At 45.0% G+C, this 24,814-nt stretch overlaps 2 protein-coding genes across 2 annotated transcripts in view; both read right to left on the bottom strand.

Annotated features, from left to right (window-relative positions):
* LOC144492813 (sodium- and chloride-dependent neutral and basic amino acid transporter B(0+)-like) overlaps window positions 1-24,814 on the bottom strand; it is a 315,961-nt gene that overhangs the window by 260,030 nt on the left and 31,117 nt on the right. The gene's annotated exons all lie outside the window — the stretch shown is intronic.
* The window catches only part of LOC144492425 (sodium- and chloride-dependent neutral and basic amino acid transporter B(0+)-like), a 47,322-nt gene continuing 30,638 nt past the window's right edge, over window positions 8,131-24,814 (bottom strand). The window contains exons 9-14 of the mRNA XM_078210434.1: window positions 22,060-22,178; window positions 16,332-16,431; window positions 15,902-16,011; window positions 15,629-15,799; window positions 12,824-12,931; window positions 8,131-8,254 (exon numbers count right to left, since the gene is read on the bottom strand). Of these exons, the coding sequence (XP_078066560.1) occupies window positions 8,237-8,254; window positions 12,824-12,931; window positions 15,629-15,799; window positions 15,902-16,011; window positions 16,332-16,431; window positions 22,060-22,178 (626 nt within the window). The 3' untranslated portion in view covers window positions 8,131-8,236. The remainder of the gene's footprint in view (window positions 8,255-12,823; window positions 12,932-15,628; window positions 15,800-15,901; window positions 16,012-16,331; window positions 16,432-22,059; window positions 22,179-24,814) is intronic.

The raw sequence follows: 24,814 nt of genomic DNA, 5'->3' as shown, positions 1-24,814 counted from the left end.
ACGGACCAAAAGAAGGCAATACAACAAATGCCATGACCCGTCACCGTAAGAGGGGTCAGAAAGGTGCTAGGACTATTCAACTATAGCCGGAGTTTCATCCCAGGGTTCGCAAAATTAGCAGAACCCATACAAAGACTAGTCAAAGGGGGAAAACCAGCTTTAGATCCTGTAGAATGGGGACCCGAGCAGGAAGAGGCTTTCACTAAACTAAAAACAGAACTGATATCTGCCCCTGGACTAGGATTACCAGATTCTAATAAGGACTTCCATATCCATTGTAGTACTGAGGGAGGGTTCTATTCCGCCGTGGTAACACAAGACCATGGCGACAGAAAGAGACCCATAGGTTATTATTCCACAGCAGAAGGGCCGGTAGTCACTGGACTGCCAAGGTGCATAGCCGCCTTGGATTGCGCTGCCTGGGCTGTAAAGGTTAGCGAGCCAGTAATCATGGCAGGGAATATAATCCTCCACACCAAACACACCTTGGTGGAAATGGTGAACACGGGTAAACCAAGATCAGTCTCAAACATGAGAAGGGCTAAGTGTCCTCCTACCTCTAAGCAAGTCCGTGATAATAATAAGAGATACAGGAATAACCCAGCAGAAGGGATTTTAGACGAAGGAGAGCCACACAATTGTGAAGATGTAGATAGGGACAAAGAAGAGGGTAAGATAAAGGATATACCCTTAATAACAGCTGAGGAGACCCTTTTTGTGGATGGGTCACGCAAATATGTGGAAGGATCACCCCGGACAGGGTGGGCAGTAGTGAATGACAAATTAGAGACAGTAAGGTCAGGAAGGATTGACGGAGGTCTATCCGTGCAAGTGGCAGAACTAGTGGCACTCACACAGGCACTAGAGTTATCTAAAGGTAAAACGGTGAACATCTATACAGACAGTCGCTGTGCATTCGGTATAATACATGACTACATGGCAGCATGGGGAAGAAGAGGGTTCATAACCACAGGAGGGACCCCTATTAAGCACCAGCAAAGAATTGACGCATTACTGAGAGCTAGCGAGAAACCTAGAGAAGCCGCAGTAATCAAAATTAAAGCGCACCAGAAAGAGCCAGGAAGAGATAACCCAGACTGGTTAAATTTCAAAGGGAACCAAGCCGTAGACAGGGCGGCACAGTTAGCCTTAGGGGGACAGGAGACAATTGGCGAGCTGCCAATAGCAACAACAGAACAGACCGGATACAAAATAGATATTCGGGACTTATATGAGGATACCCCAAGGGAGGAAAAGGAGAAATGGAAAGCACAGGGACTGATAACATTTGGAGATGGGAAGATAAGGTAATAGCACCAGAGTGCATACAAAACACCCTATTGGAACTACACCATGGACTCTCACATGTGGGTAGAGAGGCCATGAGAACTAGTATAAGAAAGGAATGGCGGTGGAAAGGAATGGGAAGAGATATAGCCCGACACTGTCACCGATGCGTGACGTGCACGCAACACAGCCCTGGTAAACCCATAAAAATTAAAATGGGACACGAGCCGAGACCAAAGGGACCCTGGGAACATCTGCAAATAGATTTCACAGGGCCACTACCACAATCCCACGGCAAAACTTATTGTCTGGTTATTATAGACCAGTTCACCAGGTGGGTGGAAGCGTTCCCTACTACAAATTGTTAGTACCACGGTGGCTAGGATATTGGCAGAAGAGGTAATCCCTAGATGGGGTGTACCCCTACAAATCGATTCGGACCAAGGGACGCACTTCACCGGAAAGGTGGTAAAAACAGTATGCCAATTAATGGGGATAAAACAAAAATTTCACATCCCTTACCATCCACAGAGTTCTGGAATGGTGGAATGCATGAATAGAACACTGAAAAATGCATTAGCTAAAGCCATACAAACATCGGGAAAAATGTGGACAGAGGTATTGCCCACTATACTAATGAGATTAAGGGCTACCACAAACCGGACAACCGGATTAACCCCTAATGAGCTAATGACAGGACGGGCGATGCAATTACCCGAAAGCATCATAACAGGTGGGACCGATGTAGGTCCAATAAAAGATAAAATCAGGAGATATGTTCTGGAACTAAGCACCCAACTGAAAGGGATGCCCAAATTGGTAAAGGATAATCAGGAAATAAAAGACGCAGAGAGAGAGCTTGAAATGCTCCCTGACGTCCCAACAGCGGGAAGTCGCGTCCTAGTAAAAACATTACCTGACAAACCAGGGTTTGCACCAAAATGGAATGGGCCATGTGAAGTTATAATTAGTAGAGTCACCTGTGCCTGTATAGACATAAGAGGGAAAGGGGTTTGGAAGCATTGGACACAGCTAAAAATATACAAGGGGACAAATAAGTAATTAAATTGATGAACTAACGAAAATGCTTTCCTCAACACAGGCAAAGACTGCAAGCAAGAACGACTGGCGCGCGCGGGTTGATAGATAATATAACTTGTAAAGATTATATGAATTATAGTGTTAGGTTTGATATTCGATCGTTGTGAATATGTATGTAATCGCGTATGTAACTGTAACTTTGCGTTGTCGCGACTGTAAATTTAACTGGATTGGAGGATAACTTGTTTTACAAAGCTCACATACATTTACACGGGAATCCAACTGTATGTTACCCATTAGCACAATCGGTTGAAGCCCTATTTGTAGCCACCCCTGGGTGGACCCCTCATGACTGATATACTGTAGATACATCAGATACACCCTGTAAGGGACAAATTGGCAAATATAAAAGAGGTATACAGGGGAGATACGTGGGACTTGTAAACCCCACAGACCCTGTGTGCAGGGGGTTCCAACAGGGGGGAGGAAAAGCTTGTTCAGATACTGCAAGCTATCCGCTTTGTTTTACGGGGCAGGGATGGGGATGTGCCTATGCCTTGGTCCCTAAGAATGATTCCTGCGTACAGACGTAGTGCGTCCGTCAACATTGTCGGGTTAATAAGGGACAGTTTACTTGCACTTGTGATGAACAGAAATGTCTGAATATAACTGCGGGAAGACAACTTATTTGTGGACAATGCAATGGAACTCACATAAGCTCAGACAAATGGACATACCCATTTGATACTTACCAGGTGATGGGATCAAATGGGGAGTCAAGTAAACCGAACAATTGGCAATATGAACAAACTCATAATCAAGACACTAAATGTTACCGGGCTAAGAAGGGATATGTGTTCCTCTTCAATGGTACTTAGAATCATAGAAACCCTACAGTGCAGAAGGAGGCCATTCGGCCCATCGAGTCTGCACCGACCACAATCCCACCCAGGCCCTACCCCCACATATTTACCTGCTAATCCCTCTAACCTACGCATCTCAGGACTCTAAGGGGCAATTTTTAACCTGGCCAATCAACCTAACCTGCACATCTTTGGACTTACATGACAGAAACACCAAACCTCCCAAACCGTTTTGCAGTAGGAACAATCGGACCACTGACTGTTCCATGCCCTCAGAAGGGGCATATTCGGAGGAGAATAGTAACTCGGGCTATCAGAAAAGAATTCTGCGCTGACTGGGAAGCCCCAGGCACAATGGGATCCTCACTGGGATATGGGTTCCTTGGAGCCTTATCTCTGCGGGGTGGCGGGGGGGGGGGGGGGGGGGGGGGGGGGGGGGGGGAGGCGGGGGGGGGGGGGGGGGAGGCGGGGGGGGGGGGGGGAGGCGGGGGGGGGGAAGGGCGGCGGCAGGAGTGATTAGTGCAAAGAATAGGAATCATATTGTTTGTGGACTAACAGTCCTGGGAAACAGCACTTCAAAAGCACTGGAGACTGTTAACCAAGAAATGGCTGAACTGAGGTTATATGCACAACATGATATGCAGTGGACTATCAGTTAGCACAACAAGGGGGAGTGTGTACAATTATAGGCAATGAATGCATAACCCATGTCACAGACAAGTCCTATAACATTACATAGGTCATCAATAGCATCAGAGAACAACTTGATAGCTTCAGACAGGGACCCAACAAAGGAAGTAACTGACTGGAGTGGCTAGTGGGGGGGTCCTGGGAATCTTACTTATTACATGGATTGGTCATGCTCATTTCAATTGTAATTGTCTGTTGTCTCATTGTTTGATGCCTAAAAGTCTGTTGCAAGGTGATGGTGACTAGAATTGTGCCAGGAGCCAGTGTATACATCGAAGAAGAAACCCCGATGAAGATCCCCGAAGACATCAGAAGAAACAAAGAAGGAAAGAAGAAGAACAAAGAATCATACATATAAAAATTATATTGTTGGTCTATGGATTAGTGAAACTCATAATCCGACCAAAAGTGGGGACTGAAGGAGGAAAAATATACAGATGGGTACACATAAGCTGGTTGCCTGGCACACAAAACAGTCACCTGGGAAAGAAACATTAAACGGGCACTGACTTTCAGTACAGACAGCCACCTGAGATTAAAACATAAAGGAAAGACAGCTATTCAAAGTTAAACATGCAGGAATCAAATCCTACAGGAAGCCAGCCAGGCCTTAAAGATAAGGACAATAGGGATAGATAAAGAGATTAACAACAGATGGGATCGGGAATACATAACTGCAGGAAAACCAATTACTGTAAATTACTATATGAATAGGCCGAAACTAAAAACCATTGATAGCCACTGATGTAGGAAATGTATCCATTCCTAAGACAATGCGATGTTAACATGTTCATGTCTGTATTTGTCTGTATTTGTCTATAACGATGTGTTAACGATCGATCACCTACTTGATTACAACGATGTGATAATGGCTAGATGCTGGTCCATCTATTGTGTAAAGGGTATAAAGATGGACTGCTCCTATTGTCTCATTGAGAGAAGGTTTTGCTGCTTGTTAGTGCCTTTTCTCCATGAAGCTTCATTAAAATAAAACTGTATTCTTGAAACCTTCAAGCCTGACCTAGTTGTACTTTTCCCACAACAACTGGTTTGTTGGAAAACGCTTCTCATCACCAGCTTTGCCTAAAACTGATCTTTGTAAACAATCTCGCTGGAAAACATTCTTGTGGTCAACTCACTTGTACAGTAGCATCTGAGGGGAGGAAGAATTTCATATCAAAAAAGAGTCATGGACAGGGAAAATAGCACTCACGTCCCCAATGAGATCCCAGGAGCGGTTTCCCTTACTGCACTCGGCCTCTGAACTTTTGAAAATGATTTTTCTCTTCCTGCAGGGCCCTGCTGGCCTCAACATTGACCACTACTCCTGGTGACACCACTGAGGCTGCTGAACAGTTGTCCAGCCCCCTGCTGCTGCTCCCAGGGTCAGGCTGCCCATCCTGAGTAGGCCGGCTGCCTCAATGGCAGCCTGTTAATTAGCTGCCGCCTGTAAAATTAAGCGAGATGGCTTGTCCACCACCTGTACTTGCTAGTGATGCACATTCCCTGTCATTGTTGCGTCTTCCACCCAAAGTTCAGTCCATTAACTCTGTTTTTTCTCCATAGATACTGCCCGGTCTAATGAATATTTCCAACATTCTCTCCTTTATTTTGTATTACCGTCTACTCTGTGTTCCAAGTGTCATTCAACATGGAGGAGTACTGACTCATTAGCCGAGGGTGGGCAGCACGTAGTAATCAGCAGGAGATTTCCTTGTCCATTTTTGACAGAATACCGTGGGAGTTCATGGTGTCTCAGTTTCAGGCTGTGGGATTGGCCATTTCGGACTGCGATGAGGAGAAATTTCTTCACTCAGAGGGTAGTGAACCTGTGGAATTCTCTACCAGAGTAGGATGTGGAGGCCAAATCACTGAAATATATTTAAGGAATAAACAGATACAATCTAATCACCAAATATATCAAGGGATATGGGGAGAATGCATGAGTATGGCGTTGAGTTAGATGATCAATCATAGCAAGTTGGAGGGGCCAAATGACCTACTCCTGCTCCTATTTTCTATGTTTCTCTGCTTGCAGTAAGTTTTGAGGACTCCCAGTGCCACTCCTTCCTCGCAGTTTATCACTGCATGAGCACCTCTGGTGACTCTGCCAGTGGGACAGAACCAGGGTCCCCAACCAATACAGAATTCCACCTTTCATCCAGGATCAGGCCTCCCAGGATGCGTTCATTCCAGGGTTTCTACTGTCTCGCCAGGTTTTGTTTCTGCTCACATCCAGCACGAAAGGTTGGTGGAGTCCTCTCAGGATTTTTCTACAGTTGGGAGGGGCGGGGGAGTCATTCCAAGTTGTCAGTATCAGAATTGGAGTGGGTCTCATGGCTGCAGGTCACCTCCTCTCCCACTCACAATCTCTCACTGGCACCTCTTCCATCCCCAGTCTCTCACTGGAACCTCCCCTGTCCCCAATCTCTCACTGGTACCTCCTCCTCCCCCAATCTCTCACTGATACCTCCCCCTCCCTCAATCTCTCACTGGTACTTCCTCCTCCCCTACTCCCAATCTCTCACTGGTACCTCCTCCCCCACTCCCAATCTCTCACTGGTACCTCCTCCCCTACTCCCAATCTCTCACTGGTACCTCCTCCCCTACTCCCAAACTCTCACTGGCACCTCTCCCATCCCCAGTCTCTCACTGGAACCTCCACAATTCCCAATCTCTCACTGGTCTCTCCCCCTCCCTCAATCTCTCACTGGTACCTCCCCCATCCCCAATCTCTCATGGCACCGCCCCCTCCCCCACTACCAAGGTTTAACCAACAATCCCACCCCCTGCCATCCCCCTCACTCTCAAGGTCGCACCAGTATCCATATGGTGTAATGCCCCTTATTTTCCTTGCCAGCAATGGTCATGCTGAACAGGTCACACTCAGGCTTAATGGTGGAGGAGTTTGGGATTTTGGTTGTAAGGTTTGATCTGACATGTATGACAATGTAATAACTTTGCTTGATTTGTCATAGAAATAGTCCACCCAACTTTGCCACAAATCCCCCGATAGTAATGAGGAGGACTTTGACATGTATTGAGATGTGTAAAATGATGAAAACCCTAGACAAAGTTAATAGAAGGGACCTATTTCCCTCAGAAGGGAGATCAGTAAATTGGGGTTATCAATTTAAGTGGATTGGTGAAAGGATTAGAAGGGAATTCAAAGAATTTTTATTTTGTCTACAGGGTGATCAGGGCCTGGAATTCACTGTCTGAGAGGATAATCGAGGCAGAAATCCCCATCACATTAAAAAAAGGTCTACACACTTGAAGTGCCACAGCTTACAGGGCAACGGACCAGGAGCTGGAAAGCGGGATTAGGCTGGATAGCTTTCTCAGCCAGTATAGGCACAATAGATTGAATCATCTCCTTTGTAACGTTAAGTGCTTATATTTCCATGTTCCTAGATTGAATCAGAATTGCATACACATAAACATAAATCTTCCTTTAAATTTTCATCTCAGGCATAGTAAGAAGTTGCACATGGTTAGGAACTTCCTTAGAATCAGGTCTCTTTCTATATCTTTCCCCTCTGTGTCGTTCCATGTATGGAGCTGATGTGCAAGCGGCAGTAATTTTCTGTGAAAGGAAAAGTGGGATGATTCATACGTCTGTTTCTTTTTGCTGTCCATTATCACATTACTGGAAAACTCCAGATCCTAATTAGCTTTTTATTTTATTCATTCATGGGACATGGGCGTCGCTGGCTGGCTAGCATTTATTGCCCATCCCTAGTTGCCCTTGAGAAGGTGGTGGTGAGCTGCCTTCTTGAATCGCTGCAGTCCACGTGCTGTGGGTTGACCTACAATCCATTAGGGAGGGAATTCTAGGATTTTGACCCAGCAACTGCGAAGGAACGGTGAGTGGCTTGGTGGGGAACTTGTATGGTGTTCCCATGTATCTGCTGCCCTTGTCCTTCTAGCTGAAAGTGGTCGTGGGTTTGGAAGGTGCTTTCTAAGGATCTTTGGTGAATTGCTGCAGTGCATCTTGTAGATAGTTCACATTGTTGCTACTGAGTATCAGTGGTGGAGGGATTGAATGTTTGTAAATGTGATGCCAATCAAGCGGGCAGCTTTGTTCTGAATGGTGCCAAGCTTCTTGAGTGTTGTTGGAGCTGCACCCATCCCTGCTGGTCCCCCCCCCCACTGGCATCTACACCACCAACACCATCCCTCCCAGCATTGTCAACCACCCCTCTCCCCCACCCTGAGAGTCCAAAACTTACCTGGTTCTGGAATCCTGGGGCCCAGGCCTCCGGGGGCTGTTTGCAGTTCCAGTCTCGGCCACTGCAGCTTCTGGCGCCATAGGGCTAGACAGCTGCTGGCCAATCAGTTTGGCTGGCAGTTCTCTACGGCAGGACCTCCTCCTGAATGGGGGGCAAATGTCCAACCCTCAGCCAATTGACACTGTTGGAGTATGAAATGTGGGTGGGGCAGGCACTATTGGTAGCGATGTATTTTTCCTGCTGGTTCTTCAGTAGCAGGAAGGGAAACCCCACCATCTTAAAAATCATGGTGGAAGAATTGTGGAATTACCTCAGTTAAATAAACACTTTCTAACATCCAATAATTACCTAATTCATGGCTTATGAAACAGATCACTGAAGCGTTCCCACGCATCCCGACACAGCTAGAATAGAAACCATGTTGTGCTGAGAGACTTTGGGAGTTGGGGCCCAAACTGAAATGCTGACCTTAAAGGTAAGAATCTCAGTTACCTGAGCAACGCACCAATGGGCATTGTGTCCAGCAAGTTAAGAGAGTTAAATACATGGCTCAAAGAGTGATGTGGAAAGAAGAGGTTTTGATTGAAGGGGCATTGACCCCAGTACTGGGGAAAGAGGGAGCTGTTCTGAGAGGATGGGCTCTACTTAAACTGGACTGGAATTAGTGATGTGTCAAGTTGTATAACTAGGACCGTGGATAGGGCGTTAAACTAAAAGGCCTGGGAAGTAAGTCAGGTAATGGGAGAATTAGCAATCTAAAGAGAAAAATTAAGGCAACAGAGCAGGATAGCAATATTTATAAAAACAAACAAGAGTGGCACAGGTAGGGACAAAGAGTTTAATCACAAATTCTAGATGCAAAAAAATTAATTAAAGGCTCTTCATCTGTATATATGAGGGATTTATAATAACGTACATGAACAGGCAGCACAAAGAAAGATAAATGATTTGGATCAAATCACTATTAAGAAGACAAGAGCCAAAATTTTCCAACACTTCTCATGGGCAGGATGTTCCAGTCCCACCAATGGTGACACCCTGCCCCTTCGTAGCACATTCCCTGTGATGGAGATATTCAATGATGCTTTCACATGTTCAATTTCATGAGCAACTCCTCAGATACCAGCTATCTTGTCAACATTCAGGCTTGGGCTGATAAGTGGCAAGTAATGTTCATGCCACTCAGTACCAGGCAACGGTTATATCCATTAGAGAATCTAACCTCCCCTTGGCATTCAATAGCATTACCATTATAAAATCCCCTCTATCAACATCCTGGGGGTTACCATTGACCAGAAACTTAGCTGGACCATTGATATAATTACAACATAAACAAATGCTGGAAAATCTTAGCTGGTCTGGCAGCATTTGTGGAGAGAAAATAGAGCCAATGTTTCAAGTCAGATGACCCCTTTTCATCCAGACTCAACGTTAGCACTCAACGTTAGCAATGTTCTTTCTCCGCAGATGCTGTCAGGCCTGCTGAAATTTTCCAGCATTTTCTGTTTTTATTTCAGACACCAGCATCTGCAACATTTGACAAGATGTAACAAGTAGTGTACCACAGGGATCAGTGCTTGGGCAGCAACTTATTTTATAATTCATATAAATGTCCTGGATGAAAGGATTGTAGGGATGGTTGCTAAATTTGTCGATGACACAAAGATATGCAGGAAAGTAAGTGGTGAAGGGGACATTAGGAGGCCACAAACAGATATAGATAGGTTAAGTGAGTGGGCAAAGATATGTCAAATGGAGTAGAATGTAGGAAAACGTGAAACTGTCTATTTTGGCAGGAAGAATAAAAGAGCATATTATCTAAAAGGTGAGAGGTTGTGGAGCTCTGAGGAGTAGAGGCTTCTGGGTGTCCTAATGCATGATTCACAAAATGTTAGTGTGTAGGTACTGCAAAAGTAATGGAGTGTCATTGTTTATTGTGAGGGGATTTAAATTCAAAAATAGAGAGGTTACTCTTCAATTATACAGGGAACTTAAGAGACCACACCTGGATTATTGTGTACAGTATTGGTCTTCTTATTTAAGGAAGAATTTAAATGTGTCGAGAGCAGTTCAGAGAAGGTTTATGACCAACCTCCTCTGTGGAAAAAAAAAATCAGTTTTACCAAGGACAAGTAGACCATTAATGGGGTTTGTTAAAGGTTAGATAAAGGAGAATCTGGAAATCTGTGTTGTCAGGACCTAGGTGACTGGAGGGAGGGAGGGTTTGTCAAAGTGTACTCTGCAGTTGATGATTGTATACAGAAAAATCTGACCAAGTGGAGTGGTTAATAAAGGTCCATGGAAGATTCAATGCAGTGTGGCAAGGAGTTATGAAAGTCTACTGAAAACCCAGGAAGAATTTTGGGACTGTTCTTGATGCCATTTGTCTTCTGGAAGTGTTTGTGGTATCAGCTTAAAATGAAATTTATTGCATTAATTAAGATATTATTTGTCTTCTTTGATGTTTGAATTATGTTAATTTTCATGTTAATGTTACAGCAAAGTTTTAAGAAGTGAAATCTTATCCATTGGATTCTTTCCGTTGGGGTTGTTTGCAGATTTCTTATCTTTTTAAAGATAACTATTTGTCTAGTTGGGTAGCCTATGTTATCTGCATTGTGAAAAAATTAATGTGTAGAATATACATAGCTTAATCATTCATCAAGCAAAGTATGGCCAATATCTTGACTTAAGACGCTCAAATATGTCAACTAAGGCAAACATTACCAAGGGCAGAATTTTCCCGAATATTGGCAAAGGCAGTAGCAGGTGGGAAAAGCTTGCCAGCACCGACAGTGCTTTCTTCTGTGCCACTTGGGACAGAGAGTAAAAAAGGGAAAGGGGCAATCCCATGATGTCATGCTGGTGGGTGGGTTCTGATTGAGTTCACTCCATTAGCAACTTCATGTTTGAAGACTGTGGCACCATTTTTAAAGACCGGCCCAATTAACAAAAATTCACTTGACATCCCCCACACCACCATCATTCCCACCCCCCTCCCACCCCTCCACCACACAATCTCCCCCAAATGGCCCCAGTACTTCCTTTGGCATTGCTCCCACTGCCCAAAAACTGTCCACTAGCACTAGCCTTGGCAATGCCCCTTGACACTGCCCCGCATTGCTCCCTGGCACTGCTTGTGTAGTGCCCAGGCATGACCCTCTCCCCACGGAGCAATGCATTCATCTGAGATCCTCTGGGAGGTTTTCCCTCCTTGGGAGATCAGCTGGGTTTCACACCATGCTGCCCACACGCCAACGTGAATGGACTTTCCTACAGGTGTAGGATTCAGGCTTAGAAACCTGATAATTATATGCTAATGTGTGGAATTGATGGGCCCTATTTTACCATTTTGGGCGGACTTGAAACTGGGAGATTTTCAGATCTGACTTTTAGATCCATTCTCAGGCACCCCCATACGCACCCTGCCTGCAAAAATATCAATGAGTCCGAATCGCGCTGCACAAGCCTGTGGGCGGGGCTTAATGCGCCCGAAATCCTGCAGCTCCAATCGGCACCTCCAACTGTGCATGCACAGAAAAAAAAAAGATAGAATGCAGCTCCCCTGCCACATTCCTTCTGGGCTGGAAAATGCCTCCCCCTGGCCCCCACAGACATAGCCCCACACCCACAACATTACTGACCACCTTATCCCCCCACCCCCTCCGCTCCCCCTGGCCCCCACAGACATAGCCCCACACCTACAACATTACTGACCACCTTATCCTCCCACCCCCTCCGCTACCCAGACCGATCACGGGGCCCTCCCCCTCTTCCCCCCCCACCGATCTCAGGCATAGTGGCAGCGGACCCCCTTTCATCCCCCACTGATCACAGGCAGAGTGGCAGCGGACCCACCTTGCCTCCCCCCAACCGATCCCAAGCGGAGAGATCAGACACTAGGCACGCACCTCCTCACAAACTGGAGCGCCCGAATCAGACTTCTATGGAGCATGTCTGTTTCGTGCCGATTCTGGATGGGCGAACACGGTGGTAAAGGAGGAAGTGCTGGTACGTTTGGGCCTGCAGCCCATTAAGTCAACTTAAATGCTTGCAAATGCATCTAAATGGCCATTGCACCCGTTTCAGGTGCGGTTCGATCGTGGCCATTTTTGGGCCTTGGTAAAGGGGGAACCGGTGCGGAGGCAGGCGCAGATCGCGCTACTCGCCTCACGCCCAACTTTACCAAGTTTTCACGCCCAAAAACGGGCACAATGTGATGGCCAAATCGAGCCTGATGTCTCAACGTTCAACATCAGGCCATACATTACATCCCTGGCTGGGGGAGGGGATTATCGCACCATGCTTGTATGTCAATGTGAAACACAATTTGGACATCTTGTGAGATTTTCCACTCCCATCACCAACTACGCCCAACAAAAATGGGAGGGAAAATCCTAGCCCAAATTACTTATTTGAATCATTGTGTTTCAAAAGCTCATGAAAATCTTGTAACCGATGCCATTTTAACAACACTGCAACAGACAATAGCATTTATCATTACTTTGCAAAAGCAATGTGAACCTCCAGAAATGTGATTCTCAATAAAAGAAAACTATAATCTCCACTTTGAACTATTATTCAGAATGAAAAATATTTACAATACAATTTCCAGTCTCAAAAATCATTATTTACAAATGAATTGCAAGTTCAACAGGAACATATTCCTTAGAGATTTGACATAATTTGATTAATATCAGGAAGCCTCACATCATTAAATTTTTGTTTAGGGTAGGTCTGGTTCTTGTATCTTTCCCCTCTGTGTTGTTCCAAGTATGGACCCCAGTCTGGTGACGATGCGCAAGCTGCTGCAATTCTCTGTGAAAAGAAAGACGAGAGGTTTAACAGTTTGTGTTTGGTGTTTCTGGACTGTAAATGGGATGAATGCTGACAGGCTTGCATTTCATGCCTTTTAACGTTGGAACCCAGTGTTGCCTGGTTTAACAAATTGAAATGGCTTGGTATCGTCATTTTGATTGGATTAAATTAATGATCCAAAGTGCTAATATCTGTTGGAGTTCAAAGGGAGCGGGTGCTTGTCATTCTATGACCTGGAATCATTTGCCTATAAATATGGTTGGCACAGTGGTTAGCACTGCTGCCTCACAGCACCAGGGACCTGGATTCGATTCCTGGCTCGGGTCACTGTCTGTGTGGAGTTTGCATGTTCTCCCCGTGTCTGCATGGGTATCCTCCGGGTGCTCCAGTTTCCTCCCACACTCCGGGCCTGATTTTACCGTTTTGAGTCAAAGTGCGGAATCTGGGCGTCAAATAGATCCGAGCCTGGAATCCTCTTTGCAGCGCGCCCATACGCTTTTTGCCGGCTCCAGTCAGATTTGCGCTGTGGGTGGGGGCTTAGCGCTGCCGGACCGATCGGAACTCTGAGCTGCGCATGCGCAGTTTGAAAAAAATCCGAAGCAGCGTGCCCGGGCGCAAAAGAAAAAACAGCAGAGAGAGCGGGCCGGGGGGGGGGGGGGGGAGCGGGGGGGATGGACTTGGGAGAATCTTGCAAACTGCAAATAATGTAGCATCGTCTTTGTGCTGCCTAATTATCTATGAGAAAGGTAATTAAACTACAGTGTCCTAGTGAGCAACTAGTGACCTGTATAATACATTTGTGATCTGTAACTGGATTGTTGATGCTCAAATGTTCAGAGTCCTGTGGTGAACTTGGAAGAATTGTCCCCGTTGTGGAACTTGGTTGGAAATAAGATTCAAGGAGATTACTACATCTGGGAAGTCAACCAAAGTGAAAAGAAGCTTGTATTGGCAACTCTTCTCTCACATTCCATGGCAGATGACTTATGAATGTGATTTGCATGGGCAATGTTGGGTGCAGCTACTCTGCCTCTGGAGCAGCCTTGGATCCTTTCTAAAATATATAATTTGAAATATTTTCCCAAATTTTTGACTGTCAGGTTTTTAGTCCCTGCAATTATAATTTTGACATTCCTCTAATTCTGTGCAATGTTCAGATGAAAACAAGATTTAGTAATCTCCTTGAATCTTATTTCCAACCAAGTTCCACCACGGGGACAATTCTTCCAAGTTCACCACAGGACTCTGAACATTTGAGCATCAACAATCCAGTTACAGATCACAAATGTACTATACAGGTCACTAATTGCTCACGAGGACACTGTAGTATAATTACCATTCTCATAGATAATTAGGCAGCACAAAGACGATGCTACATTATTTTCAGTTTGCAAGATTCTCCCAAGTCCATCCACCCCCCTCCCCCAACCAGAGATCCATCTGAGCCCGCCCCCTCCTCCGGCGGACGATAACAGAAGGCCAGGAAGCTGCTGCAGGCTCTCGAAGGACTGCAGGTCGGAAGGATGGTGGAGGGAGACCAGCAATCGAGGTAGGTTGGGGGTGTGCTCTGCCAAGGGGGGCCTGCCTCCCAGGGGTGTCCGATCCCGGGGGGGGGTCTGCCGGGGTGGTTAGCGGGGGGGGGTCCATGAAGGATGGTCGGGGAGGATGGGCTTCGGAGATTCCCCTGCAGAAGAGAAATCCGCTTTGGACTTTTATTCTGCAGGTCACTAAAAACGCGGATCCGGATTGGGCTGCGCGGTGGTAAAGTGGGATTTGGTGGTAGAGTTGGGCGTGCGGTTCATCATGCATTTAAATTGTCGGGCCGCCCGATTCGGGCATGGGCCAGACCCGCACCCGAATCGGGTGTCGGTAAAGCCGCGATCTGTTCGGATTCGGGTGCAGATTGCGTTAAAGGCCCGACGCCCAGCTTTACCGCGATTTCGCACCCGAAAACGGGCGCGAATATTTGGTAAAATCGGGCCCTCCAAAGATGTGCGGGTTAGGTGGATTGGCCATGCTAAACTGCCCCTTAGTGTCAGGGGGTCTAGCTCGGGTAAATGCATGGGGTTACGTGGCTATGGGCTGGGTGGGATTGTGGTCGGTACAGACTCAATGGGCCAAATTGCCTCCTTCTGCACTGTAGGATTCTAATGATTCTATGTAAGAAAAGTGGAGTTGAGGTAAAAGATTAGCCGTGATCATATTGAATGGTCAAGGTGTCTTGAAGCACCGTATGGTCTACTCCTGCTCCTATTTCATATGTTCTTATTTTTATTCTGAATGAAGCCCAATTCAATTTCCAGATCATAATTCTTTGACCTCAACCCGTATCAACACCAAACCACCAGAATAATAACTTCCCTTGTTTCCCAGCTGAGCTCCACGTGACCATAATTTTCTTCAAAAACACTGCTTTTAATTGGTCCTAAATTGGCAATTACACACAGCAAAACAAAAGAATGAGTGGTATGAAAAATATTCTACTGCAATGCCTGTTGTTCAATATTCATGAGGTCAAGGCACATTGTTAGCCCAAAAAACAGGACTTAGAACAAATGCTCTCCAGTGTTCTTTAACATAGTCGAGTTACAAATGCCTGGCATTGACACTGGTTCAAAATGAGAAACGTTCTCTGCTACTCTGTACTGATATTCCCCCATCTTCCAGAATTCAAACCATATTAAGTTGTTTCCTTACCTGACACAAGGTGGCACCCTTAGCTTGGATAATTTTCACAGTGGCGACAATGGGAATCCACATGACACAGGAGATGATCAGACACCAGCCAAATACTATTGCCCAGACAGGGTATTCAACAGTTCCATATGTTGGTCGGGCAAATGTTGCTAATGACCAGATTAAAATTGCCTGAATGAAATGAACACACAAAACGAGATCAGAAATAGTAGAGACAATCTGCAGCTTGATTATTTTTAGTGAAACTCCTTAAAAGATGGGACATGTCCTTACTGCCAGCAAACATGGAGAGATAAAAATCCAACACATTCTCCACCACAGCCAGAAGAGCCAGTTCCTTTCCCCAATCATCATCTCAATGTCCTTGATGAATCTGTTTACCCCTGTGAACAACAAGAAAGCAGAGAGACACAGTCACATGGTTTGTCCAGTCTTCGAGGCAGCTTGTTTACTGTAAAAATTAGTCTCGTTCTGGGTGTCACTAATGACCAGGTTACATCAGAGAAAGGATTTCAAACAGCATTAGCAAGCTGGTCATTGCAGGTCTATGGGCTAGCCTATTTGACAAGTATAAGAAATTTTATTTTCACAGCTGTCTTTGAAATGAAGGATGCCCAAGATAATTTGACCACTTATTTTGGTAAAATATTGAGACCATTACTTTTTTCATTTATGGGTTGCATTATGTTCCTGTTCTGCTTACCATAGATCCAGCTGATACCAAGGAACTCCAGACCACCAGTTATAAGGAGACCCCAACCAGCACAGAAATGGTCAATTAAATTCACCCAATAAATCCCAGCCTGAGAAGAAAATGGGAGAGAAAAAACACTGCTCAAACGACAGCATTTTAACTAAACTGAGAACATTTTCTCCATTACAAATCAATCACATCTTGTGGTCCAATGAAGTTCAACTTGAGGATTGACATCTCATCTTTTGATCAGAGATTTTACAGCCTTCTCGAGATTCAACATTGAGTTCAACAGTTTTAGACTGTAACCACTCTCCCCATTTTATTCCCTTTCTAGTTTTGATTTGAACTTATTTTTCTCCCTCAATCAAATCACAAAAAAGTTTTGGTCAAAACCACAGGGATAACTCCCCTGTTTTTCTTCGAAGTAGTGCCGTGGAATCTTTCTGGCTTACCTGAGACACCAGACTGGGTCTCAATTTAACTTCTAAATGAAAGATGGCCAATCCAACAGCACTCCCTCAGCACTGCACTGGAGTGTCAGCCCAGATTGCAGTGCTCAAGTCCTGGAGTGGGACACAAACCGAAACCTTCTGACTCAGAGGCACGAATGCTACTGATTGAGCCACCGCTGACACAAATCTCATAACCAACAGATTATAGGAACATAGAACATAGGAGCAGGAATAGGCCATTTGGCCCCTCGAACCTCGCTCATCAGTTACCTTCTCTCCGTCATAAGGCCAAAAACGGGGATATTCAGTGATGCTTTCACAGTGTTCAATTCCATGAGCAATTCCTCAGATACCAGCAGACTTTGTCAATGTGCAGCAAGACTTTGACAAAATTCAGGCTTGGGCTAATAAGTGGCAAGTAATGTTCATGGCACATAAGTGCCAATGACTGTATTCGTAAGAGAGAATCTAACAACCTCCCCATGACACTCATTTGCATTACCATTATAAAATCCCCTCTTAACATGCTGGGGTTTACCATTGACCAGAAACTTAGCTGGACCATTGATATAATTATAACATAAACAAATGCAGGAAAATCTTAGCATTAGTGGAGAGAAAGTAGAGCCAAAGTTTCAGGTCAGATGACCCCTTTTCATCCAGACTCAACATTGGAACTGTTCTCTCTCCACAGACCCTATTAGACCTGCTGAAATTTTCCAGCATTTTCTGTTTTTACTTCAGATTCCAGCATCCGCAGCATTTTGCCTTTATTATCCATATCTGCAAAAAAAGCAGATCGAAAGCTGGGAATTCTGCAGACATTAACTACTTTCTGACCCCCCACCTCCTCCTCCCCATCCCCAAAGCCTTTGTGCAATCTACAAGGCACAAGTAAGGAGTATGATGGAATACTCCCCATTTGCCTGGATGGGTGCAGCTCTAACAACACCCCATCCACAAATATTCACTTCCTCCATCATCAGCATGCAATGTTGTATCAGTGTTTACCATCTACAAGATGCACTGCAGCAGTTTGACAATAGAACATAGAACAGTACAGCACAGAACAGGCCCTTCGGCCCACGATGTTGTGCCGAGCTTTATCTGAAACCAAGATCAAGCTATCCCACTCCCTATCATCCTGGTGTGCTCCATGTGCCTATCCAATAACCACTTAAATGTTCCTAAAGTGTCTGGCTCCACTATCACTGCAGGCAGTCCATTCCACACCCCAACCACTCTCTGCGTAAAGAACCTACCTCTGATATCCTTCCTATATCTCCCACCATGAACCCTATAGTTATGCCCCCTTGTAATAGCTCCATCCACCCGAGGAAATAGTCTTTGAACGTTCACTCTATCTATCCCCTTCATCATTTTATAAACCTCTATTAAGTCTCCCCTCAGCCTCCTCCACTCCAGAGAGAACAGCCCTAGCTCCCCCAACCTATCCTCATAAGACCTACCCTCCAAACCAGGCAGCATCCTGGTAAATCTCCTCTGCACTCTTTCCAGCGCTTCCACATCCTTCTTATAGTGAGGTGACTAGAACTGCACACAATATTCCAAATGTGGTCTCACCAAGGTCCTGTACAGTTGCAGCATAACCCCACGGCTCCTAAACTCCAACCCCCTGTTAATAAAAGCTAACACACTATAGGCCTTCTTCACAGCCCTATCCACTTGAGTGGCAACCTTTAGAGATCTGTGGATATGGACCCCAAGATCTCTCTGTTCCTCCACAGTCTTCAAAACTCTACCTTTGACCCTGTAATCCACATTTAAATTAGTCCTACCAAAATGAATCACCTCACATTTATCAGAGATAAACTCCATTTGCCATTTTTCAGCCCAGCTTTGCAACCAATCTATGTCTCTTTGCAGCCTACAACAGCCTACAACAGACAAGGCATCTTCCACAGAAGCTCCCAGTCTCTGACCTCTATAACACCGAGAAGGATAAAACAGGTGCATGGAAAAACTGTCACTTCCAAGTTCCCATCCAAGGGACTCACCATTCTGACTTGGAAGTATATCACCGCTCCTTCATTGCCACTGGGTTAAAATTCTGGAACTTCCTCCCTAACAGCACTGTGGGCGTACCTACACCACATGGACTGCATCAGTTCAAGAAGGCAGCTCACCAAATCCACCTTAAGGGCAAATAGAAATCAGCAATAAATGGCACCTAGACAGTGGCACCTATATTCCAGAAAGAATTTTAAAAATTGACTCCCTCAGCTCTGCATAATTCTGTGAGAATCTTGAATCTTTTGCAATTGGTTGCTGGACTCCGAAGTAATAGTTCATTTTTCAGTTCTTTTCATACTCACCCGACACATTATAACAACTGGTCACACAGACAGAATCATCATGATCATAGAATCATGGAAATGTTTATGGCACAGAAAGAGGCCCATCGTGCCTGTGCCAGCCAAAAAAATGAGCCACCCAGACTAATCCCACTTTCCAGCATTTGGTCCATAGTCCTGCAGGTTACAGCACTTCCAGACACCTTTTAAGTGAGTTGAGCATCTCTGCCTCTACTACCCTTTCAGGGAATGAGTTCCAGACCCCCACAACACTCTGGGGGAAAAAAATGATCCTCATCTCTCCTTTAATCTTTCTATCAATCCCTTTAAATCTATGCCCCGAGTCACTGACCTCTTTACTAAAGTAAACAGTCCCTTCCCATCCATGCTAATCCCACTAATACTTCATCTCTCACTGTGTTTATCGCATTCAGTACTTCACACTCTTCTTCCTGAACTACAATGTCTGCATTGTCCCCCACTTTTGTGAAGACAGATGCAAAGTATTGATTCAGAACAATACCTACATCATCTGCCTCTACACATATGTTGCCTGTTGTAGCATTAAATATCACAATGAGGAAGACTTCAATCACAACAGTGATTTATTGAAGGAAAAATTAAATGTGACCGGGTGGCCAATGGCAACACAACAACAACAACAACAGCATTATCAACTGTGAGGGCAATGGTGACAATGGGACTTGAGTTGGGAACTTTGGTCAAGTTATAATTAAACACAGATGCAGGTGTTTGAACCTTTGTCTCCAGTCACAGCTCGAGACCCACAATCGCAAGTGTTCCCTGGAGACAAAGGACTACGAGGGAAGACCTACATCGGGAGTACACCTGGCCAGTTTGCTCAAAAACGGGTAGTATTTGTTTCCAGTTTAAGTTTAGAGTTAATGTTAAAGGCAGAGGGTTAAAGTTAAATGAGTTAAAGTGTTGCAACTTTGTATGAGTATTGGTACCTAAAGTTACAGAATTGTAGAATCATAGAATCCCTACAGTGCAGAAAGAGGCCATTCGGCCCATCGAGTCTGCACCAACAACAATCCCACCCAGGCCCTATCCCCATAACCCCACATATTTACCCTGCTATTCCTGCTAACCTACCCATCCCAGGACACTAAGGGGAAATTTAGCATGGCCAATGCACCTAACCTGCATATCTTTGGACTGCGGGAGGAAACTGGAGCACCCAAAGGAAACCCATGCAGTCATGGGGAGAACATGCAAACTCTACACAGGCAGTGACCCAAGCTAGGAATCGAGCCCACGTCCCTGGTGCTGTGAGGCAACAGCGCTAACTACTGTGCCGCCCAAAGTGTTGAATAAAGAGAAACGTTTCATTTAAGTGAACTTTATTCGACTCGTGCCCTCTGTTTTGTTATACTAAGGTAAGTACCTGGGAAGAGGTTTAAATTTATGGTCAGATAACAAAAGCTATATACAAACAAGCTCAATGCGGGTACAGTCTAATTCCACTGACTCCAGGCTCAGACTGCAGATGCCCTCTTACCAGGACCTGCACCCTAATCGGTGCCAGTTTGCATGCTTCCTTTTAATATGCCCAAGTGGGTCCATGACCCATAAACATCCACCCCTTAAAGGGGCCTCGCTACCACATTGCTTTTTTGCTATTTTTGGGTCTTACCCGTCCCTTGAGCGAGAGACATTCCTGGTCATGCTCGATGTGGAGTGACATCCCACAAGATATAAACCTCGAACAATAAGCTAGTGACCTGTTCCAGGAAAACCTCATTAAGGGAACAGACAAAACCCTGCCTTGTGCACTATTCCATGCAGTAAGAGAAACAACAACTCTTTCCTAGTTATCCTTTTACTCAACATATTAATGAAACATTTTTGCGTTCACCTTGATTTTGCTTGCCAATATTCTTTCATGTCCACTTTTTGCTTTCTCAGGATCCCTTGATTTGGCCATCCCACCCCTTTCCTTTGTGTTTACTCTGATCCCCTTAAATTTCCCCCTTTAAATACCTCCCACAGCTCTGACACTGATTTACCTTTAAGTCACTGTTTTCAGTCAGTTTTTGCTAAATCACTCCTCAGCTTCATAAAAATGACTTTGCCCCAAATTAGAACTCAAACTCCTATTTTATTTAGATCCTTTTCCATAATTACATTAAAACTGACTGAATTATGATCATTATTACCAAAGTACTCTCCCACTCCCACTCCTTCCACCTCCCCTAGTTTGTTTCCTAAAGCGGAGTCCAGAACCGTACCCCCTCTTGTTGGATTTGCTACAAACTAGCCAACAACTTTCTCCTGACTGCACCTCAAGAGTTCTGTTCCCTCAATTCCTTTCATATTAAAATTATTCCAATTAATATTGGGGCAGTTAAAATACCCGACTGTAAATCCCCTTCTGCTTTTGCACTTCACAGAGATTGGCAACATATTTGCCCTTCTATCTCCCTCTGTTTAGGGGTCTAGAATGTAGTTGTGTGACCAATCATTTTGTTCCCTAACTCAATGCATATGGCATTACTTGAGGATCATTCTAACATTCATCCATCCTCACAGTTGTAGTTACTTCTTTGACTAAAATTGCCACCCTTCCTTCCTTTACCACCCCCCCCTTTCTATCTCACTTGAAAACCCTTTAACCAGGAATGTTGAGTTGTCAAACCTGTCCCTCTTCAAGCCAATTTCTGAAATAACTATTTCATCATACTGTCACATTTCTATCATTGCCCTCAGCTTATCTGCTTTATTTGCTATACAGTAAGAAGTCTCACAACACCAGGTTAAAGTCCAACAGGTTTATTTGGCAGCACTAGCTTTCAGAGCCTCAAGCTCCTTCTTCAGGTGAGTGAGGACACAAGCAAAACATCTCAAGGAATTCAGCCCCAGCACTGTTCAGTTGCAAAAGCCTCTTAAGTAGAGCTTCTGAAATCTAATGATAGCAATCTAATGATCTATTAAGAGACTTCCTACCTGAGTTACACAAACCAGGCCGAAAAGAAACATCAGCAAACATGTGACACCAGCCAAATAATTTTGTTTTGTTCGCCGAAGTGCAGGGAACCTGTCCTGTAAGCTCGTCATAATTGTTTCTGGTGAAATATAATATATTGGACTTTCATAGCATCTGGCCCATTTTTACTGAACCAACAAAAACTCAAGTCTCATTAAAGACAGACGCGTATTGGTTGCTCCAACCTAGTGTTCGTACATCACAGAAAGAAAGTAAAGATTGTGTTTATCTTTCCTGACCTCAGAATATCCTGAAGTGCTTCCTTGTCAATGAAGTGTATGTTCATGATTGGACAGGTAATGACCAACCTGTACACAGCGGGCAGGAATTTTCCGGCCACACTTGCCCCAAAACCGGAAAGTCTCACCCGAGGTCAACGGATCTTTCCCCATGGTCCACCCCTTGCCCGCTAGATACCTGTGGTGGGTGGAACGGGAAAATTCACCCCAGCATGTTTCACACAAACAGCAATAAGATGGTGATCAGTTAATTTATCATGTTAATTGGGTGATCAACATTGAAGAAATCACTCTTTGTTAATGGAACGTTTTACTTCCACCTGAGGGGGCAGATGAGCTCCAAGCTGTGGTTTGCTCCTCTTGCTCCATGTGGCAGGCTGGGGACAGTTTCAGTCCCCTGGGTCAGCATGTGTGCAGGAAGTGTCTCCACATACAGCTCCTGGAAGCTCGAGTTTCAGAGTTGGAGCGGCAGCTGGAGACACAGTGGAGCGTCCACGAGTCAGAGTGTATTGTGGATAGCACATATAGAGAGCTGGTCACACCGCAGGCTTAGACTCCGCAGGCAGGAAGGGAATGGGTGACCACCAGACAGAGCAAGAGAGATAGGCAGGTAGTGCAGGAATCTCCTGTGACCATTCCCCTGCAAAACAGATATACGGCTTTGGATACTGTTGAGGGGAATGACCTCTCTAGGGAAAGCAGCAGCAGCCAAACTCATTGTACTATAGTTGGTATTGCTGTAGAGGGGAGGGGTAAAAAGTGTGCCAGTGCAATAGTTATAGGGAATTCAATTGTAAGGGGAATAGGCAGGTGTTTCTGAGGCCACAAACGAGACTCCAGGATGGTACGTTGTCTCCCTGGTGCTAGGGTCAAGAATGTCTCGGCGCGGCTGCAGGACATTCTGAAGGAGGAGGGCGAGCAGCCAGTGGTCGTAGTACACATTGGTACAAATGACATAGGTAAAAAAAGGGATGAGGTCCTAAAAGCAAAATACAGAGGGCTAGGAGAAAGTCAAGAAATCGGACCTCAAAGGTAGTGATCTCAGGATTACTACTGCTGCCACGTGCTAGTCACAGTAGAAATGAAAGGATATATCGGATAAATAGGTGGCTGAAGAGATGGTGTCAGGGGAGGGTTTCAGATTCCTGGGGCATTGGGACCAGTTCTGGGGGAGGTTGGACCTGTACAAATTCGACGGGTTACATCTGGGCAGGACTGGGACTGATGTCCAAGGGGGAGTGTTTGCTAGAGCGGTTGGGGAGGGTTTAAACTAATATGCCAGGGGGATGGGAACCTATGTAAGGAGTCCGAGAAGGAGGGAGCAAGGACAAAATGTGGGGAACAGTTTCCAACTACATCAAAAATCAGGAAAAAAGTTAAAAGGAAGGAGAACTCGGGAGATGTTATTACTGAAAGTGTTAGAATTCATAAAGAAGGTACAAAAACTAGAATAAGGGCACTTTATCTGAATGCTCGTAGCATTTGAAACAAGGTAAATGAGTTGACGGCACAAATCATTGCGAACGAGTATGATTTGGTGGCCATTACAGAGACATAAGAACATAAGAACATAAGAAATAGGAGCAGGAGTAGGCCATCTAGCCTACATGGTTGCAGGATGGTCACGACTGGGAGTTGAATACCCAGGGGTATCAAATTGTTCAGAGGGACCGACAGGAAGGTAAGGGAGATGGTGTAGCTCTGATATTTAAGGATGATATCTGGGCGGTAGTGAGAGATGATATAGGCTCTATGGAAAAAAAGGTTGAATCCATTTGGGTGGAAATTATAAATAGTAAGAAAAAGTCACTGATAGGCGTAGTCTAAAGGCCACCAAATAATGACATCATGATGGGGCAAGAAATAAACAAAGAAATAACTGATGCATGTAAAAATGGTACAGCAATTATCATGGGGGCTTTTAATCTACATATCAATTGGTCAAACCAGGTCGGTCAAGGCAACTTTGAGGAGGAGTTCATAGAATGTATCTGTGATACCTTCCTTGAACAGTATGTAATGGAGCCGACAAGGGAGCAAGCTATCCTAGATCTGGTCCTGTGTAATGAGACGGGAATAATTAATGGTCTTGCAGTTAGGGATCCTCTCGGAAGAAGCGATCACAGTATGGTTGAATTTAAAATACAGATGGAGCGTGAAAAGGTAAAATCCAATATCAGTGTCATGTGCTTAAACAAAGGAGACTTCAAAGGGATGAGGGAGGAGTTAGCTAAGGTAGACTGGGAGCAAAAACTTTATGGTGGGACAATTGAGGAACAGTGGAGGACTTTCAAAGCGATCTTTCACATGCTCAGCAAAAGTATATACCAGTGATAAGGAAGGACTGTAGAAAAAGAGATAATCAGCCATGGATATCTAAGGAAATAAAGGAGGGTATCAAATTGAAAGGAAAATGCATACAAAGTGGCAAAGATTAGTGAGAACCCAGAGGATTGGGAAACCTTTAAAGGTCAGC

This window comes from Mustelus asterias, chromosome 4 (assembly GCF_964213995.1).
Source record: "Mustelus asterias chromosome 4, sMusAst1.hap1.1, whole genome shotgun sequence".
Lineage (NCBI taxonomy): Eukaryota > Metazoa > Chordata > Chondrichthyes > Carcharhiniformes > Triakidae > Mustelus > Mustelus asterias.
This window is presented reverse-complemented; position numbering and strand designations above follow the sequence as displayed.